Source organism: Cottoperca gobio, chromosome 10 (genome assembly GCF_900634415.1).
Source record: "Cottoperca gobio chromosome 10, fCotGob3.1, whole genome shotgun sequence".
Taxonomy (NCBI): Eukaryota; Metazoa; Chordata; class Actinopteri; order Perciformes; family Bovichtidae; genus Cottoperca; species Cottoperca gobio.
The window spans coordinates 25,105,775-25,127,404 of record NC_041364.1 but is presented as its reverse complement, the minus strand read 5'-3'; the positions used below and the strand labels follow the sequence as shown (position 1 = coordinate 25,127,404).

The 21,630-nt window shown below is 42.0% G+C and overlaps 1 protein-coding gene across 5 annotated transcripts; it reads right to left on the bottom strand.

The window, feature by feature from the left end:
• Positions 1 to 2,082: 2,082 nt before the first annotated feature.
• On the bottom strand, positions 2,083 to 19,246 carry mgarpa (mitochondria localized glutamic acid rich protein a). Of its 5 annotated transcripts, XM_029441099.1 has the most exons (9): positions 18,945 to 19,243; positions 16,605 to 16,705; positions 16,252 to 16,354; positions 13,107 to 13,124; positions 7,595 to 7,888; positions 5,439 to 5,713; positions 4,863 to 5,330; positions 4,584 to 4,630; positions 2,083 to 3,859 (listed from the first exon to the last, which is right to left on the bottom strand). In XM_029441099.1, exons 1-8 carry the CDS (start codon positions 19,018 to 19,020, stop codon positions 4,595 to 4,597), a joined length of 1,371 nt encoding a protein of 456 aa, XP_029296959.1. In that variant the 5' UTR covers positions 19,021 to 19,243; the 3' UTR covers positions 2,083 to 3,859; positions 4,584 to 4,594. The 5 variants fall into 5 exon arrangements, with proteins under 5 accessions (XP_029296959.1, XP_029296956.1, XP_029296957.1 ...); XM_029441096.1 differs by having other exon boundaries at positions 4,863 to 5,713; positions 18,945 to 19,246; XM_029441097.1 differs by lacking the exon at positions 13,107 to 13,124 and having other exon boundaries at positions 4,863 to 5,713; positions 18,945 to 19,246.
• Between the last annotated feature and the right edge of the window lie 2,384 nt (positions 19,247 to 21,630).

Here is a 21,630-nt window from a genome sequence, read left to right as displayed (position 1 = left end):
GCACAAACTGCCGTGACGTCACGAGGACAAACCCCAACAATGGGCGTAACCTCGTATGTAGTTACGGTAAGATATAAGCTTGTAACTCCTCCATGTATGGATCATTGCAGGCACAGACACAGGGGCCCAGAGTCTTAGGGGCCCCCTGGCCCTCACCTGCAAAATGTCTCTCAAAGAGAATCGAAATTACCACAACAAATTATAAAACGACTACAAAGAGACACAAAACAATCACAAAGAGACACAAAACAGTCACAAAGAGACACACAATAACGACAAAGAGACACAAAATGACTACAGACAAAGCAACTACAAAAGGGACAAAACAACCACAGGCAATAAAGAACTACAAAAAGACAAAAACAATTATAAAGTGAAACAAAACAATTACAAAGAGACTCAAAACGACCACAAAGAAACACAAAATGACCACAAAGAGACACAAAACCACAGAGAGATGTGTAACGACTACAAAGAGCCAATAAACAACAATAGAAAGAGTCTAAACAACAATCAACTCTGTTTGTCTTGCTCGTATGTAGGAGAAGTGGTTGGGCATTTTGCATGTCTGTGCCAAAGGGCCCATTGTCTAATGACCAAACCATGAACTTACATAAAATAGTTAATTATTTAATCAAATAATTGTTTAGGCACATGAAGGCTCATATTCATTTCATACTGTGATTATTAGAAAATGGGTTCACATTTTTTCAAGTTTTTTTTCAAGTTCTACCTAAAGCAATACTCAGGTGCCCAAATGAACATTGAACCCATTGTTTGCTTGCTGTAATCATTCCTCCTGTTCATACTGGCCTTTAAGATAACTTTTTCTTATACACTTCCAATGTAAGAAATGGGAGACAAAATCCACGGTCTGAAGTTTACCTGAAGGTAATGCAAGACTTCAGCAGTCTCACTTAATCAAATCATGTGGATATCTTCCAAAGTCTTTTTAGTACAACATTTCCTTGATGCCCTGTCTTGATAAGGGTTTCTGTGTCAAAATCTAATTTTTAGACCATTATTTCAACTGATACCGTACTTACTAAAGTGCATATTCCTAAATTATAATAATAGTGCAACGGACACTATTAGTTATACTGTGGCACCATCTTTAAAAGTGGTAATGAATTCTTTAGTTTACTTTTTTGTCACTTGTTTAATTTGAACTCTAAAAAGACCAAATGTATGACTATTACACGTTCCCGTTCATCACACGGATTATACGACCTTCACACTACTATATGGCACTCATCTACAGAGGGTTGACTCTTAAAAATAGTTTTTTATTTTTGTTTAAAAAAGATTTTTCTTTTACTGCTAGAAAAGATTATTCCAAATTTCCTTTTTTTGTCAGTATTAGACAATGATACAATTTATATTCATCACTCTTTAAAAATCACACTCTGTACAAATCATTGTAATTTATATTAAATTGTTCAATGGACTTCACTGTGTTTGGGAGAAAACCCCATATGTTAATTTTAACTGCAAAAGCTTTACTGGGTAAATCACCGCAGTATATATCCAGTTTTACTGACATGTTTTACTCTGGTAGTTATTACACCGGATCATCAGAGAAGATTCTCTGCTTTTTGCTTTCACACCCTGCAACCTTCGAATGAGCTGCAAGGCATACTCCACTTGGAATCGTTACCCTCTCTTGACATGTTTAAACATACTTTAAAGTCTGTTGTGTTTTGCTATGGGTTTTTTATTATCTTTGTTATTGTTATTATTTATCTTTATCACCATTTGTAGTTGTATACAAAAACTTTTATTTAGAATCTTGCAGGATATATTACTTTGTATAAGTAAGTGTTATACGCTATCAATAGGCTCTGTATACGTTCATATACGTTGTATATGCTCATTTTAATATACACCAGCATATTCTTCTACCATAAGGAACTGTGTGACAGGGCCTTTAAATATAATATGGTGATGATTAATGGTTTGTGTGTTGAAACAGAGCGGTCAAATTTGAGCAGGAACACCAAAGTAAGGCGGGAGAATTGAACACAACAGGAGGGTTAAGTGTTCTTGGGAGAAATTGGTAAAACAAAACTGACAACACAAAAATCCAGTTTAATCCCACTTTATTTTGCAAATGTAGTTTCTGTCCTCTGCTAAAGCAAAGGCTTCCACTCACATCCCATTATAGAAACCTGCCTGCGAGCAACAACCAGACAGAATGTCATTTTCCAAATTTATTTTCCATTTTTAAAATACATACTAACAAGTAAAGTCAAATTCTTCTCAGATATTTTTCAAATGCCATACATCAAACTAACAAAGCCAGGAAATCCACAGTAGAGGCCAGAAATGTGAAAGGGACTCACAGAAGGGAGGACTACAACAGAGGTATTTAAGCATTTCACACTGGAGACTTCAGACATACTGTAACACTTCCCAAACACACATTTCATGTCACACCAGCACAGCAATATAATTACTGTGCGTACTTTCTGCAAGCCTTTAAATCACACATCCACACAAATCTGACTAACACAAGACGAGTAGAACATGATGCTGCGTATCCATTCCTCTCTCCAACTCACTGAACATCTCTCGGTAAAAACCAGCATTGCTTATTGAATATATATCAATGGCTCAGGAGGAATTGTGGATAAAAAAAGGATACAAGAAGGACTTGTGCACAATCCATACCTAGTTATGGCAAAGTTCAAGAGATTGCAACTTAATATCAGGAAGATGCCCGTCATATTTTATACATTCACATGTAATCATTAGATTAAAGACACAATAAGGATAAAGAAACACATTTGAAAAACGAACTCACTCAACGCTGAACGCCCCCGGCGCTGCTCTCTATGAGTCAAACCTTTTAATTCTGTTTCACATCTTAGCCTATTCAATGATGTCACAGCTGGTGCTTTACAAAAGTACCTGCTGGGACATCACAGACTGGGGTGTGGCCAGAAGAGAAACCTGCTTCAGAGTTTTAACCCAATGAGAGCAGAGCGGCAACATTGTCCTCATGTTTCAGAGGTACACTACCCTTTAAAAGGGAAGACAAATGAAGGGATATCAACGATGCCTGCCTTTTTCAGTTTTACAGGATACGTTTAAGTGCTTATTGAAGTCAGTGGCTTTGCAACTGTGATGTTGGCTTTGGAACTGTAACAGTGACACTACAAGAAGAAGTCTGAGAATATTTGAAAAGACTGAAAACACAAGGAAGAGTGAGGTAGCAAGGTGGCTGCTGTACATGTTGTTTCTTCATAAAAGAAGACCAACAACAGCAAGTGTTATCTATTCATTTTCACACCAAGAGAAGCAGAAGAAAAATCTGACGGTAAGTGTTGTAAAGAATGCTGGTGAATAAAATGCTCCTTGCTTCTTTAAAAGATACCACTAGTTTCAAGTTGCACGTGGCTGGGCAGGGACTGGGTTAACAGGATGTGGCGAGTAGCGAGGTATTCCACTGGAGTGATTTCTGAGGCAGTAAACACTGTAACGGTAAGAGAAAAGGGTGACTGGATGGCTCAGGTTTGTCCACAGCAATTAACAGGTTGCAATTCACTGAAGTTACAAGAAGTGTTTTTGAAGTTACTAAAGGATACACCAGAGATTGACTACTGACTGGGCTTATACAACACTATACAGTCAGACATGCAAGTCAGTGTGTCACTGTAATGGGCCATATGGGCACTGCTAACAGGTTGGTACATGGTTCCATAAAGCAAGCATTGATCTGTGCAGAATGTGTATCTTTATACTGGAACTACATATCAGTCCCTTGGGTTTTAATGGGTAAAGGGAGGAGGGGACGTGTTGGAGAAAGGCACATCCTCTTCTTCTGCAGGAGAGAAAGTCATCATTCAGGAGCAGTTTACTGTGAGGACAGAAACACACAAGTCATTAATACTGTACCGTTGTCTGTGTCAGCACATTCCAATATGATTCCATTTAAAACACAATTCTCCATCCCTAAAGTGTATTTGAACCTGGACTATAGGAACATGGAAGTGAATTTTAATGAGAAGCACGTCCTGTCTACAGCATACAAGGACTGGGCGATTGGGCAAATACATCGGCGATTAGTTGAGTACATTGGTACAGTACATTTTTGACATTTTATTTGCTAACCGAATGGTCTGCCTCTGAAGAACGAGTGAGCACCGCTGCCCAGCGAGAGAGAGACACAGCGGGGGGAAGCAGTGTGTAGAGCCACACCTGATTTGTTGATTGTTGGAACAGTGGAAAGACTAACCATGATGGCTTTGGTGAGTTTTATTTAGTTTCTGTGGAGTTTGAATGAAGTGTGTTTTACAATGACGCAACAAGGCAATGAGCTGGTCTTAATTTGGGGAAAGATAAAACTTGAATTCAGAACCTGCACGGTTGTATTTCTCCGTTTAATAAGGAACATAGGTGTACCAAAATTTCCTTTCTTGACATTTGTTTATTTATTAGACCAAACTAGATAACTTGACACATCTTCCAGTTGAAAACTACGGGAGCCACACACACAGCAATCAGCGGTTGGAAAATGTTTACCATATCGCCCAACCCTACAGCATACTCATCCATGGTAGAAATATTAAAAGGCTCAGTACCTTATTTGGAACTACTGCATTTGCATCCTAAGAAGACGTCGCCTACCCTGAGTAGCAGAGTTTAAAAATCCATGTTAGAGTGATACTTTAAAAGCCCACACTGATTAAGGGCAGGGGTGAAAATGTCACTACATTTCTAGTTATACTGAAGCAGGATGATATAAAGTTGTCTCTTAAACCATGTCTGGGACACAATAGAAATGTGCTCTTGTCACTTATATACTTATCAACATCCTTTAATCAACCCGAGATCAGTCTAAAAACAAAATTATCTGGTACCTCTGAAGCAGATGCGTCGTCACCATCTGGAGCTGGGATGATTCTTCCAGTCATGGAGCTTATTCCCAGCACCTTGGGCCGTTTTTCATCTTTAGATGTTCCTTCCAGAACCACAACAATGTACTCTCTCTTGGGACCTTCTGCCAGGATCTCTGCAGCTGCTTCTTCTACTGCTGCAACCTCCACCGATGCAGGGGCCTCTTCTACTGGTGCAACCTCCACCGATGCAGGGGCCTCTTCTACTGATGCAACCTCCTCGGGTGCAGGGGCCTCTTCTACTGGTGCAACCTCCACCGGTGCAGGGGCCTCTTCTACTGCTGCAACCTCCACCGATGCAGGGGCCTCTTCTACTGCTGCAACCTCCACCGATGCAGGGGCCTCTTCTACTGGTGTAACCTCCACCGGTGCAGGGGTCTCTTCTACTGCTGCAACCTCCACCGGTGCAGGGGTCTCTTCTACTGCTGCAACCTCCACCGGTGCAGGGGTCTCTTCTACTGCTGCAACCTCCACCGGTGCAGGGGTCTCTTCTACTGCTGCAACCTCCACCGGTGCAGGGGTCTCTTCTACTGCTGCAACCTCCACCAGTGCCTCTTCTACTGCTGCAACCTCCACCGGTGCAGGGGTCTCTTCTACTGCTGCAACCTCCACCGGTGCAGGGGCTTCTTCTACTGCTGCAACCTCCATTGGGGCAGGGGCTTCTTCTTCTCGCTTAGTAGCCTCCTCACCTGAAGCAATTTCTTCAACAGGCTGTGCCTCTACTGGTGTAAGAGATTCCTTGATGTCTTCAACAGCGGTTGCCAACTCTTCCTTTACTTCAGTTACCTCTAGAGCAGAGGCAGCTGCCAGCGGCACTGAAACACAAAATCCAACCATCCAAACATCACTGATGCTCAAGTTATATTGCTCCCACAACTTGTGGTGTTCAGGTAAAGGTAAACATGTTTAGACTTTTCACTTTTAGGGATAGGGGGATCTAGTGCCAGAAAATCTGGTTGTATAGTGACTACATGCATGTGCAAAGTCAACCCGCAGCAGTGGAAGAAGTTAAAAGTTTCAGATGATAAAGTATGTTTTTACATAAACGTATAACATTAAGATTTCTTAAATGTGATATTAAAGAGGTGTTGTCAAAGGTACAGCATGTTTTATAGTCACTGCGTTTTCTTGTGAGTAATTTGATCAAATACACAGCAGCACTGATATAAAATATCTGTGAAGAGACTGGGAACCACATAAATGGAATATACTATTAGGTCATCATGCATACTGTTTATCCCTAAAAGTGCAAACCGTGCCAAAAGTGAGGGTTGTGTCTAGATTACAGAAGTCCCAGTGCATTTCTGACAGCGTAGCAAAGTCGAGTAGGGTGCAGAGAGCCGTGAGAAGGAAATGCCATGCATTCAACATGCATTTATTAAGTGAGCATTTTAAAATCAGGCTGATTAAAATGCAAAGAAGAGCAAGCTTGCATCTCTTATGTCTCCATAAGCTCACTGAAGACTTGCATTCAATATGAGATTACATTTATATACATTTCCTTTTTTTTTTTTAAAGACATTATCAAAGACGTTATTTCTAAACTGGAATGAATGGTTAGAAATATCCTTACTTAAAAGCTACAGTAAACAGACTACTTCAAACAAATCAAAGACGGCAGTAAACCTTTCCGGTTTGATAAAAGTTTTATTGTGAAGTTTGATGAATTACTGTTCACAGTTATCTCATTATCCAGTTATAAGCAAAATAAAAATATGATCACATATGGGTTGAATAACTTGTAACCTAATGAGTTCTTAGGAGTTTCACATTACACTTCAGGACAAGAACACACTGCAGCAGTTACAGAGTTTGTACAGAGCCATCTCCTCTTGCTGTACGATAAACACAACTGTACGACAGTTTAAGAATAACGCCTACTCTGCGATACCTGGCAAAGAAGTACAACATTACAGAGGTTTCAATGGAATACAGTGTTTGGTCAAATCTCGTAAAATAGCATGATGGCCATCATCACTAAAAGAAACCAATGATTTCACAGCATTTATGGGGTGTTCCTGCTTGTTCTCAGAGTCCATTTACTGGTGTGTGGTTGGTTGAACCTGATAAAAGGCTTGTGGTGTTCTCACAGGTGAATTAGATGGTTTTCAGTCATGTGAACTGTGTGCAATAAGAGCCTGTATCTGTATGTTGCATTTACAGTGATCACATTTATTTCACCCATAACTGCAAATGAGTCCCATAAAGAGGAGTCCCTCACTGCCACTTTGGAAATGCCTCACTGTGGCGTGCAGCTGTAAATCAAGAGGAACCTGCTGAGAAGATGGCTTTGCTGCTTTTACACATCTCTCGGCCCCATAATAATCTGAACAAATATACATCACACAGTGATCTACGCTGCACACCAGAAACAACGCTTCATTTGTAGTGCTGCCCGCTATACCCACTCCAATAAATTAAATAGAGAAAATATCCATTTTTCGGAAGACAAAAGAGAAGATCAATAAGGAGGTGAACCCAGGCACCTGAGGAGAAGCAGCTAACCCTTTAGTGGTTCTAGACAGTGACGGAAAGTTACCGCTGTTATTATTCCCAGTGTTGAGGGAAGAGAAACCCCTTTAGTGGTTTAGAAATAGTGGTAGTGTGTGCGTCTCCCTGTGGTGAATGTGTGGAACCTCAGGCCTCAGCGGCAGCTGCCTCCTCCTCCTCCTCCTCCTCAGGTGAAGAAGTCGTACCGTTGCTATCGGACTCCTCAGCAGCGACGGCGGCTGGTTCTGCGATAGCCTCGGCAGCCTCCTCGACAGCTTCGGCCACTTGAGCCACTTCTTCTGCGATCGTCTCCACTTCGTGCGCAGCTTCAGCAACTTCTTCTGCCACCTCGGCAACGACCTCGGCAGCCTCGGCGACTGCCTCAGCGACTGCTTCCACTACAGTCTCTGCCTCGCCCTCAGCAGCCTCCTCTCCACCAACCTCAGCCTCTTCACCGGTCTCCTCAGCTGCCGCTCCCTCCTCCTCCTCCTCCTCTCCAGCTGGAACACAAGAACCAGAAGACGTGCATTAGCCAGAGCATTGGTTTCATTCACACATTCTCTACTACAGTGAGCAGCCTCCCACCCTCAACAATATGAATCACTGGTGCAGCCACTGTGCTTTCTACACACACATGCAGTTTGAAAGCTGCATTACATTTTCAAATGATATTTAGATTATTATTTAAAAAGCAGCATTATACAATATTAATAATAAGTTATCAGTTGCACAATATGAAGAAAATATAAGATAAAGCTGATTATTGCGATAAGGATATTAATTGTACTCATTTGTGCTACGTTCAGTATACTGCTAAAATACAACAGATTGCTTGTTGTTACTCAAAAGGCACCAATTTATTTTTAAATAGTATGATTGCTACATTTTATAGTGCTGTTTTCTACTCTATTTCAACTAACTAAACATGCCAAATGAGTGCAATATCGCAGTATTTTCCAATTCGTTTATAGCAAAAGTAGAATCACAATGATGATAACATTTCTTTAATTTAAAAACGATATATTGTGCTGCCCAAATTATCTGTAGCTAGGTTTCCATCCACGGTGTGAGAAACTATGAAACTGATGAAATGTTTAGTAACACCTACAAAATGTTTTTTTATGCATGCTCAAAGGTAGTAGGGCTGTCAATCTTTTTTTAGGGAAAATAATTAATTGACCAGTAATAATCTTACTGAATTTAAAAAGTCACTGTGGGGTAAAGAATCCTCCCCACTGGTCAGCAAGTGAGTCCATGCCACCCGACCGTTTACTGGACTTTGTTTTTTTACAGTCAGGCTTTATGAGCTTTCTGATGTAATTGTTAGCGGTCTCAGTGCATCAGCTCAGGCCTTGTTCCAAAGTGGGGGGCCTTCCTATTGCATGCTCCATTAACTAGCAAGTTGTGCTAAACAGATAAATCATCGAAGTGATGTCTGGAAGCTTTATGGATTCAACACCATAGGTGGAAAAATCTTGGATAAAAGAAAAAGGATGAAAAACTAAAGCAGCCTGAAAGTATTAAAAGAGTTACAAATCAGAGATGACTTACTGTACGTGGGTTTCAGAACAATTTCAACTGTTCCATAAAGTCAAGTTTGAATAAATTGAAAACTAACCCGTGTGCTGAATATCTCATTTGTCAAATGTCAGGGGCCTTCAGATAGTCAGCAGTTTTCAATGAAAACCCCACAGCAGCTCTTTGCTGTTGCATTCAGAGTTTATGATGGTTCAACTCTTTCCAACTTGCTGCCTTTCATTGGTAAGTCAGACACTGTGTATAACAGGAGTATATCAACTGTGTAAAAACGAGACAGATGGACAGTTGGATGGAAACATAGCTACTAACAGATGATCATGTTTTCCCAGCAGGCTGATCAAGGAGGACTACTTCTAGACAAGCCACGGCAAAAAGGCCCACAGCCTCAGCAAATACTTCATCAGAAGAACAGAGGCAACACATTCACTACATAAAGTGCATGCAAACCCAATGATAGGTCGGAGAACGACAGACAAGACAGAGGGGGGGGGGGGGGGGTTGGGGGGAGGAGAGAGGAGAGAGGAGAGGGGGTTAAGGTGCAGGGTGAAGGGGGTGAAGTTGAATCTTGGTTCTTACCATCCAATAAAATAAACTAAGCGTTATCTGGATCTCTGAAAGTGAGTCGGACAGTGAGACAGCGCAGGTAGGTTGTGCATCTTTAATGAAGAGATCCCAACATTTGTTCTACATTAACCATCAACACAAATACTCCCAGCTGTAGGAGACGGTCCCAGGACCCTTCGACTCTGGTGCTCAACACTTGACTATTGACTATTGGGAGTGATATTAACCTGCGGGCACGTTGGCATTTCATGATAATGGGATAAATGCCAACTCTGTTGAGGGGCTGCTACTTCCAGAACTCTTTTCCCCACTGAAATGTTCCATTTGAAAGAGAGTCTCGTGGATAATAGCGAATACAGGCTTATGTGTGTTCGAGTGTATTTTAAGTGATATAATTTTGGGGTAAATGTTTATAAAAAATTTAAAACAAATGCCAAGATTATTTCTAGTATTTTCTTTCTTTCATAGAATCTATGAAAAGATCAACTCTGTGGCTCGTGGAGCAGAGATCATGAGGAGGCAACTCGCAGCCATTTAATCTGCTTGCAATGTTATCCTCCATATCCAAACTGAAAACTCCACTGCTGTTAAAAAGGGTTGCCAATATTTAAAGCCTCACTGAAGGGGTATACTGTATAATATATTTTGAAAGAGGCCTTTGAGATTTGAAATGCATGTTCACCTTAAACAGTCCCACAGCCCCTTGGATGGTGCTAATGGACTGCCATCTCTCACAATAGTGCATGCTAATGTGTTAGCATGGCCAATGTCCCACATAAACAATGCAACTTTTTTTAAACATTTAACCCCAGAGTGGTGTTGAAAATGATGGTCCATTGACAAAAGAAAAATGTCAAAATTGGTTTTGGATACTTCTGTCAAGTCCATTCATCTTCTTCACAGATTTACAGATTAAGATTTAGCAGCTAGGAGGCAAAAAAATAAATAAAAATCCATCACAGAAATGTCCCGACGTTTTAGGTTGAGTACAGCACTCTTTCTTTCTTAGCAGTACAGGAGGGGAGGACAGGAGGACAGGGATTTTGTTTTCCTTTTCAGATCCAAAGAGTCCAGTTCTAGGACGAATATCCATGCGGCCACAGAGGACCTTAGCTTTACCATTACACTGAAAAGAGTAAAAGACATAAAGAGTTAGAGAAAGGGGAAGAAGAAATCTTGCTCTTTAAAAAAGCCAAGTTCAATTTACACACCAAAGTAATTGTTAATCTAAAACCACAGAAGCTAAGCATGTGATTAGCAAACAATGGATATGGACTGCTAACAAGGTGCACTGGGGATGTTGATATGAGAAGAAGCCTTAGTCATTAGCAGATTAGGACAAAGTCACCAGTTTGTCTCACTTGGGAGCAAAGAAGTCTTCAAATGACTTTTGTAAAAAATGAATAGTTTTTTTAATCTAAAGCGCCTTCTAACACATGGAGGGATGAAGAACACAATGAAGAGTGAGAGGAACGAGGGATTGAGTGGTTGCAAAGGAGGGGATTTAGAGACTATTGGCCAGGAGGATAAAAATCAGAGGAGGTGAGACTGATGTCTCATAGGACAGATTTGTCAAAGTTGTATTGGCCATGTATAGCCATGTTACATGTATACAGTATATCTCAAAAGTGAGTACACCCTTTAGATTTTTGCAAATATTCTGTTATATCCTTTCAGGGGATAACATTATCCTACTGAAACTTTGATATAACTTAAAGTAGTCAGTGTGCTGCTTGAATAACAGTATAGATTTATTGTCCTTTGAAAATTACTCAGTACACAGCTGTTAATGTCTAAACAGCTGGCAACAAAAGTGAGTACACCCCATAGTGAACATGTCTAAATTGTGCCCAAAGTGTCAATATTTTGTGTGACCACCATTGTTATCTAGCACTGCTTTAACCCTCCTGGGCATGGAATTCACCAGAGCTGCACAGGTTGCTTCTGGAATCTTCTTCCACTCCTCCACGACGACATCACGGAGCGCACGGATGTTGGACACCTTGCACTCCTCCACCTTCCTCTTGAGGATGCCCCACATGTGCTCAATTGGGTTTAGGTCTGGAGACATACTTGGCCAGTCCATCACCTTAACCTTCAGCTTCTTCAGCAAGGCCGTTGTCATCTTGGAGGTGTGTTTAGGGTCATTATCATGTTGGAAAACTGCCCTACGGCCCAGTTTCCGAAGAGAGGGGATCATGCTCTGCTGCAGGATGTCACAGTATATATTGGAATTCATGTGTCCCTCAATGAAATGCAGCTCCCCAGTGCCGGCAGCACTCATGCAGCCCCAGACCATGATGCTGCCACCACCATGCTTGACTGTAGGCAAAACACATTTGTCTTGGTACTCCTCACCAGGGTGCCGCCACACACGCCGGACACCATCTGACCCAAACAGGTTTATTTTGGTCTCATCAGACCACAGGACATGGTTCCAGTAACTCATGTTCTTGGATTCATTGTCTTCAGCAAACTGTTTGCGGGCTTTCTTATGCATCGGTTTCAGAAGGGGCTTCTGTCTGGGGCGACGGCCATACAAACCGATTTGATGCAGTGTGCGGCTTATGGTCTGGGCACTGACAGGCTGACATCCCACTTCTGCAACCTCTGCAGCAATGCTGGAAGCACTCGCACGTCTATTTTTGGAAACCAACCTCTGGATATGACGCTGAGCACGTGGACTCAACTTCTTTGGTCGACCCTGGCGAGGCCTGTTCCGAGTGGAACCTGTCCTGGAAAACCGCTGTATGATCTTAGCCACTGTGCTGCAACTCATTTTCATGGTGTTGGCAATCTTCTTATAGCCAAGGCCATCTTTGTGAAGCGCAATAATCCTTTTTTTCAGCCGCTCAGAGAGTTCCTTGCCATGAGGTGCCATGTTGTCCAGCATTCAGAGAGAATTGTGCCCAAAACACCAAATTTAACAGCCCTGCTTATCATTTACACCTGAATCCTTGTAACACTAACGAGTCACATGACACCAGGGCGGGAAAACAACATCATTGGGCACAATTAGGACATGTTCACTATGGGGTGTACTCACTTTTGTTGCCAGCTGTTTAGACATTAACAGCTGTGTACTGAGTAATTTTCAAAGGACAATAAATCTATACTGTTATTCAAGCAGCACACTGACTACTTTAAGTTATATCAAAGTTTCAGTAGGATAATGTTATCCCCTGAAAGGATATAACAGAATATTTGCAAAAATCTAAAGGGTGTACTCACTTTTGAGATATACTGTATATACACACGTTACACAAACTAGCAACTACTCCTCTGTAGCTGTAGATCAGATCCACATTGCATTGGTCTGTGGTGGTATTCACATTATTTCCACGTAAGGTGTAGCCCTCTTAATGTCTGTGTTCATTACATCTTTAATTTCCTTTGCACTCGACGGTCTTATGTTGGAACTATGAGTGGTAAAAACACAGTGAGAAGTGTGACGATGAGCTTTCAATGCAACTAATGTAGGAATTAGGTTAGTGAAATTATTAGAAGCACAATCAAGCCCATGCCAACCTTTCTGTGAACATTTCAGTGAGCATTCAGAAAGTTCTCAGGCAGTGTTAATGAATGAAAGCTTAATATCTGCGCAACACAACTTACCCTGTTCTTCGTCCCCACCTGCAAGCAAACGGAACCATCAGTGCATCACAGCAACAGCTCAGTTGATCAGCAGGTTTAGCAAAATAAATAATTCTGGGTTTCTTCCTTCAGGAGGTTTATGTTTAAAAATACTTTAAATGGGTCATCTTGATGCCAGCAGTGAGCCGGACTCTGCATAAGCCAAATAGTTTACATAGACTCCTCTATCTCCTCTGCATGAGTGCACAGTGATGATGCTGCTGCTGTATCAGTACACTGTATACACTCTGGTAGATTTGCTCTATTCATACTTGTCAAATGGATCAAGTAAACTAATCTCATCCATCTACAATAGAACATGGGAAGTTAAGAGTCTGCTAGTGAGAACAAATAAAAAGCCACCTCTCAGTGATCACAAACACTGATATGATATTCAGACATAATACACAAAGTCGTGTGTGCTGGACCAGGCGATGACTGCGGTAGGAGGAAATTACTTTGTGTTAGGAAGGGGAGGGTTTAGAACAGGGAAGTCCAGAGGTACTGAACATTAAAGATTGACTAACATGAGCCGTTTAAAAGAACCAATATACTTAATGGTTTGGATCCAAGAGGAACTCATGTCCCATTTTGTCAAATTGCCTCGTCAGGATAGGTTTCACTTTTGACTGTCTTAAAGCACCTCAGCAGCACTGAGGCTGTGCAAAGATACAGAGACTGAGCCGGGCAGCTACGCTCAGGCTCTGCATTTGTGCATTGTGTACGTTCCCTCACTGCTAAAATAAGCAGGGGATATTCTGGGACCGTCCCACAATCCTTTGCCTGGGGTGACCTTAATATGTTTGCTCACAGTGAGGCAGAGCCCAAGACAGAGGAGGGCAACATGTACATACAAGATGGTTCTGGTGGCCAGTACTTTCAGCACGGTTTGTCTGTACCTCCTGATAAAGACTCAAAACTCATAGAAAGAACAATAGATAAAGAAAACGGGAGCTAAAGAAGTGCTTTTAATTTTCCCCATGCTCTCTGCAACATTGCTCACTTCTGTATAGGACTATACACTTTTGTCATCACGGATGGTAAATACTGATGAAATGAATGCGTTTCAATGTTAAGACAATACAGTGTTGTTTAATTCAATAAAATGGTTTTTTTTTTTTAAATCTGAGATTTGTTAGCCCTCGTTTCAGTACCAGGAGCTCTCCACAGTTGGACCTCACATGTGGTGCAGAACGAGGAACCGAGTTGGGTTTTTTTCCACATGGGAGTATTGATTATTTTAGATGGTTCATGTCATTGTCATTTCATTTGCCAGTAGATTTACCTTGTTATGTGTTGTTCTCTTAAGAAAGACTATGGCAAGGGACACAGAACTCCATGTCAGCTGTAAAAATCTGCCCTATTTCACCTTGATGGTACCATTTTCCCAGTTCAGAACTATTCAGTTGGTAATCTTAGAATATTTTTAACATACACCTACACTTTTAACTGGGATGTTCTTATGAATGATCAGCTAAATCTGTCACTATAAATCTGTCACTATAAATCTATCACTATAAAAACAAGAGTGCAGGACAGAGCGCAGGACAGAGCGCAGGACAGAGCGCAGGACAGAGCGCAGGACAGAGTGCAGGACAGAAGGACAGAGTGCAGGACAGAGTGCAGGACAGAGTGCAGGACAGAGTGCAGGACAGAGCGCAGGACAGAGTGCAGGACAGAGCGCAGGACAGAAGGACAGAGTGCAGGACAGAGTGCAGGACAGAAGGACAGAGTGCAGGACAGAGTGCAGGACAGAGTGCAGGACAGAGTGCAGGACAGAAGGACAGAGTGCAGGACAGAAGGACAGAGTGCAGGACAGAGTGCAGGACAGAGTGCAGGACAGAGTGCAGGACAGAAGGACAGAGTGCAGGACAGAAGGACAGAGTGCAGGACAGAGTGCAGGACAGAGTGCAGGACAGAGTGCAGGACAGAAGGACAGAGTGCAGGACAGAGTGCAGGACAGAAGGACAGAGTGCAGGACAGAAGGACAGAGTGCAGGACAGAGTGCAGGACAGAAGGACAGAGTGCAGGACAGAAGGACAGAGTGCAGGACAGAAGGACAGAGTGCAGGACAGAGTGCAGGACAGAGCGCAGGACAGAGCGCAGGACAGAGTGCAGGACAGAGTGCAGGACAGAAGGACAGAGTGCAGGACAGAGTGCAGGGACAGAAGGACAGAGTGCAGGACAGAAGGACAGAGCGCAGGACAGAGTGCAGGACAGAGTGCAGGACAGAGTGCAGGACAGAGCGCAGGACAGAGCGCAGGACAGAGTGCAGGACAGAGTGCAGGACAGAAGGACAGAGTGCAGGACAGAAGGACAGAGTGCAGGACAGAGTGCAGGACAGAAGGACAGAGTGCAGGACAGAGTGCAGGACAGAAGGACAGAGTGCAGGACAGAAGGACAGAGTGCAGGACAGAGTGCAGGACAGAAGGACAGAGCGCAGGACAGAGTGCAGGACAGAGTGCAGGACAGAAGGACAGAGTGCAGGACAGAAGGACAGAGTGCAGGACAGAAGGACAGAGTGCAGGACAGAGTGCAGGACAGAAGGACAGAGTGCAGGACAGAAGGACAGAGTGCAGACAGAAGGACAGAGCGCAGGACAGAAGGACAGAGTGCAGGACAGAAGGACAGAGCAAAGGACAGAGTGCAGGACAGAAGGACAGCGCGAAGGACAGAGTGCAGGACAGAAGGACAGAGTGCAGGACAGAAGGACAGAGCAAGGACAGAGTGCAGGACAGAAGGACAGCGCGAAGGACAGAGTGCAGGACTCCGGAGGACTCCAGGGAGACGAGAGGAGGCGGACTGTGGAGGCTACTGTTTTAGTTCTGTCCTGTCATGTTTTAGTGTGGAGCGTAACAGACTAAGCTACAATTGCATTTTGTTGTGCAATCCCAGGATTGTATAATAAAAATATAGGATATTTGGATCCTTAGTAGGAACAAGGAAACATTAAAGACTTGATGGGTAAATTAGCCTTAGAGCTTCAAATCTAAATGATTTGCCAACCTGGAAGCAGATCTAAGTGAACTAAGTTTTCAGGAATTGTTTTTAGCTTCAAACATTACAATCAGTGAGCCAGAGGAGGGGATCCACTCTTGGACCAACACTATTGGAGTCTTTTACTTACTTTTAGGTGGTGGTTTAGGGACCCACTCTGTTTTGGGTCTGGCTTCGAGTTCTTCAATGCGATCATTGTACCTGCTGGTGTCCGTGGACAAAGTGCTGTATACCTGTGGAAAAAGTCAGAATCTTATTGTTCAATTTATTTTTTTCTTATTCCTGAAATTAAAAGATTGCAAATTCCACTTTGCAAATCATGTAATTTTACAAGATTAGATCATTTGTTGGATTTGGGTTGTTTAACCATTTGTTGATAACATGTTAGCATTGTTAAACTTGTTAAGTGAAGTATCAGCATAGTATCAGCATAGTATCATGTTGAAGCTGAAATAATGAACTAATAGAAACAATACAACTTACATATGACACAGAGGCAACAAAGACTCCACCGCACAGCAAGGTGTAGACTATGTTGTCCCCAGACCCACCAGGAAGTGAGGACATTGGTCGCCGCTGCACAACTGGAAAGGGTAAAAATACATTTTTAAAAAGTCACGTTAGATCTTTCTCAAACCAGTCATTTTTTTCACATTTTCCCTAACAGAGCCTTTATTACTTATGCGTTCTCACTTTGCACACAGAGCTGGCTCAAACAGGGACAGGGTAACAGAACAAAGGATTCCAGAAGATGATCAATGTTGCGTTCACAATTCACATCAACTGCTTAGCTTCCATGAGTCCCTGACTGTCGCTGACCCTGCTGGCTTTGAAAAGATCCTACAGGATAAGAATAATGTGCTGCACAAGCCCATAAGCACCAGCGCTCTCTGTGTAAAAGGGATTTGTTAGAAAACCCCGAAAGGCGCTCTATTGGCTCAGTGTTGCCTCCCACTCTGATTGTATTTAGCTAAATAGATTTAGATTGCGAAAAAATATTCCTGTAAGCACTTGTTTGACTCCTGTAAGGTGATGCACTGCACTGCACACCCTTGGCAAGAAAAGACATCAAATCAATTGTTTCCTGTTATGCTAACCGTTTTTAAAAATGTATAGTATGGAGTTTTTAAAATACTGCAGATTTGGCCCATTCGGTGCAAAACCTTTGTTTCCGTTTGGTACAGCATTTTCTTCACTGATGGTATATTTATGCAGGAAACTTTGTTTACTATGAAAAAACTTGAGCGGAGTCAGCACATCTTTCTAAAACCGTTGACATCTACCTAAGGTGAATGAACGTAAAATTCAATGCAGGGAGCATAATTGAATTAATGCATTATCTGCTCTGGCTTTTTGTACAGAAATATGGTAATAATGACGGTGTAAAATTATGTTAAATTGCATGTTTAATTGTTTCAAAATATCCTTCATGAGGTAAACACTGATATTATAACTAGTAAGGCTAATGGCGCTTTGACATGTCCCGTGTTGAGGGTATTAAACTCCATATTCTCAGGGACTAGTCAGTGTCCAGGGCTCTGACACGACTCCCTGCCACCCTGTTATTTATACTGGCTAATCGGCTCAAGTGTAAAAGGCAGGAGTTGGGGGGATAAGGTGGTGAACATTCATGAGCAGTGGAGGGGACGCAGGTCAAGATGTCAGAGGATTAGAACATGATACCATCCTCTGGTTAAGTGCGACCACTGAAGTAGATCAAAGTGTAATGGCTGGTACCTCACCATTCTGAGGCATAACATAAGCTGTCCAACACTCCTTCAGCCAAACATGACCAATTACACACAAAACTCAAGGACCACTGTTTGGTTCGTCTGGTCTTACATTCCTGGCTGATATTTCCTACTAAAAAGCTGTTATTGTGAAGCACTGGGTGACTGTTTTGTGCTCATTTTAGTTACATCTTTACTACTGAACCTTCTGAACTAAAATTATGATTTTTTTCTCTCGTCAACCACATGACCCCTAACTCAGAAATAGCCACCTGTCGTGGTTAGCTGGAATCACGACTTGGACAAACGCAACCACATCGCAAGTGCTGATGGTAGGGAGGGCAGAGGAATTGCTTCTGCAGGTCACCTCTGTGCTTACACCGACAGTTCTCAGTGTTACCAATGTCATGCATGGTTATGTAAGGTTATCAGAGAGGAGAGAAGCCACGGTAGAAGTGTAGTTTGTGCCTCTGCACACTTTACATTACAACAGCGTCACACACGCACATCACGTGACTAACAGCCATGTTTCCACCATACAGTGTAACGTTTCCACGCTACCCACAGCCTGCTGAAGGTCACATACCATACATTAATATTTAAATCCACACGGAATTTTCAATGACCTTCGCTTCACAGAGAAGAACCAGTGTGTCTCGTTCATTTGTACCAGCATTAATGGTTCGGCCCAAGTTACACTGGTTTAAAACATAACACGTCATGTATAACAGTATGGACACACGCTGGCAAACGGCGGTTTACAGAATAAATCTGGTAGTCTGCTGCTGTTTAATACTCTGAGAGACACAAATACACCACAAAGGCCTTTCAGTCCAGCTTTAGCCAAAAAGACAAGTTGACCTTCACATCTCATGGGCAGCCATTGGCATTCCCTAGCTTGGTGATGCAGCTATGCAGAGAAATTTGCACGAGGACAAAGTGTACTATTCCACAGACTACAGTCAAAGGCGGCAGATGACAAAGAGAAAGCGTCACATGTAAGCACAGAGTATCATATCCACGTTGTGTAAAAACGTAAAAATAATTTTTCTTTTTTAAATCAGGTTTGTGTTTAGTTATAAATGGCACTCACCATCCCGGGGCAACCTGTAGGCTGCTCTCCGAGCCAGAGGCCCACACCTTTGCCAGGCCGCTCTGCAGGAAAACATAGCTGCACTCCGGGCTACGGTGGGAATGCTGCAGTTTTAGTATAAGCTGGATGAATGGCTGCTCTGGGCAGGTCTTCTCAGAGAAACGTGGGTAGAGGCGGAGGCCAGACTTTGACAACTCTGTTGCGCAATGTACGTTGTGCGGCGCTGGGTATGAAGAGTGTTTAATGCCAAAGAGGAAAATAGGGAAATGATATGTATGAGGAGTCGTTAGCACCCCGAAAGAGAAGGAGGTAATAATGCCACCAGAAGCGGAAAGTAGGCTAACTGTAGGCTACATACAAGGAAGTACTTAAATACAATTTTGAAGTATTTGTGCTCGAGTGTTTCCACTTTATACTTCTACTCCACTACACCTCAAAGGCAAATATTGTACTTTTTACTCCACTCATTTATTTGATAACTTTAGTTACTTTTCAGATTCATTAATCACTCATACAAATTATAACCAACAAATAAAATATGATGCACATTATCATATATAAAGATTAGAATGAGTTTCCCACATTTACCAGCTGCAACATTAAAGTCAGGAACACATAAATGCATTAATAATCCAAAAATATAATATATATATATATTATTCTGAACATGACATTCTGCATAATTAGTAGGCTACTTTTACTTTTGATACTTGTATGTATGTTTTGATGGTACTACGTCTGTACTGTTAAAATGTTCAATGCAGGACTTTTACTTGTAACAGGATATTTTATTGCTACTTTTACTTAGGTAAAAAAAGAGTACTTCTTCAACCACTGAATGCCACAGAAATACAAGATGTCTTAAGAGGGGTGATCAAATCCACAGGGAAGGGGGGATTGTGAAAAGTAATTACAGAAAATAAAATGTTTTAAGGGTTGCCACATGGAGACGCAGGATATACTGTAGCAGAAAACAAACAAACATGCAATTTAATTTCAGTTGGACACACACTTTTCTGATAATGGAAAATGTCTTTGTGAAGATATTTAAGGATAAGAAACAATATGACTAAAAGCACTTGGGAATGATACATTGGCAAACACGTGATCTAAATAACAATGACTATGCCTATCACATTTTCAAATGAAGTCCTTTAAATAAAATAAATGCAGTTAAACTAAATCTGGAGCCTCCAAAGCCATTTATAAATCAGTATTAATGAGTGGGTTTGTGAAAACCATCATCAACCCTCTTTAAGGCAGCATCGGGGGTTACCATACAAGTACAATTTTTTCACGACTATCTTTTACTAGCTTGTTGCTCTTCTACGCAATAAGCTCACCACTGCTCAAAGCTTTGTTAAAATTAGTATGTAATATGATAGTGGGACAAGAAATACCTTTACAGAATATATAAAGGTATACACTTTCTATATCGACTTCTACAACTGCATTCAATATTTAATTAATAAATATGCCTCTGAAATAAATGAATATAATAATAATATGTATTTATTCAAACTAAGTTAAATTACATAGAATATTCATATATATTATTAAAATCAGCTTTTCAACCTTAGACGCTTCCTGGCATTGATAACCCTTCATACCTCATGGTGACTTTCATGCTCCACCCTTTTCACTGTAAGTGTCACTGAAGTAAAGCGCAGAAGGTCATATTTTACTTACTCAGATAACTGTTACATAGCAGTAATTGCAAAGAAGACAGCTTGGATATACAAGGAAGTAGTGCGTTTATCTTCCTCCTAGAGAGCCGTCAATTATTTTTAGAATACTCTAACAAAAATATTACCTATCCTTCTTAGTACTACAGTAGTGACTCCTAACTCTCAGGCCGGGGCCTTCATGTTCCCCCTGTGCATGGTTACGTTAGGTAAAGTGAAGACTCTAAATGTGTCTTTTGAGTGGCCTTGTGTTAGCCCTGTGGCAGAATGGATCAGGGTCCAGGACCCTGTTCTTCCTACATGCTTAACAGGTACCTTAAGCTGCTTCCATTTCCAAAGCTCAGGTTGGGGGCTTTGTTTTGAGCCATAAGAGCAGGTGATTGGATCACAACGGTGGACCTTTGCGATGCCTATTTTTCACATTTCCCTCTGTCCAGATCTCAGGTGTTTCCCCTGGTTTGCCTTCCTCCCTTTTGGTCTGTCATTGTGAGCGTTCACAAAACACATGGATGCTGCACTTATTCCTCTGTGGCTGAAGGGCATCCGGGTGTTCAACTATCTGGACAACTAGCTGGTGTGTGCTCCATCAGAGAGCCTGGCACTGGGCTTATTCTGCATGCAGTCACCATGAAGGCATGCTTGACCCAGAAGAGAAGGATGGCGATCATGGAGTGCATCACGAGATACGTGTCACGCAGGACAGTGTTGCCCAGGCCTGCTGCACACATGCCCACTCCAGCTTTGTTTTGGACACCAAAACGTCTGCCTTCCCAGAGACAAGTCGAAAACATAGACCCTGTCCAATGGAGGCCAGGGTCTATATGTGTTGAAGGCGGTCATCACGGCTGTCTGAGAAGGTGTTCCTAATTACTAATGTTTGATGTGGTTGAACTGTCAGTAAAGTGTATATAATTTAACTAGTGCCAGAACACAAGTGATGTTCATGTAATTTGAAGATCCTCCTACTCGATTCGATTTCAAAGTCAAAGGCTAACAAATGT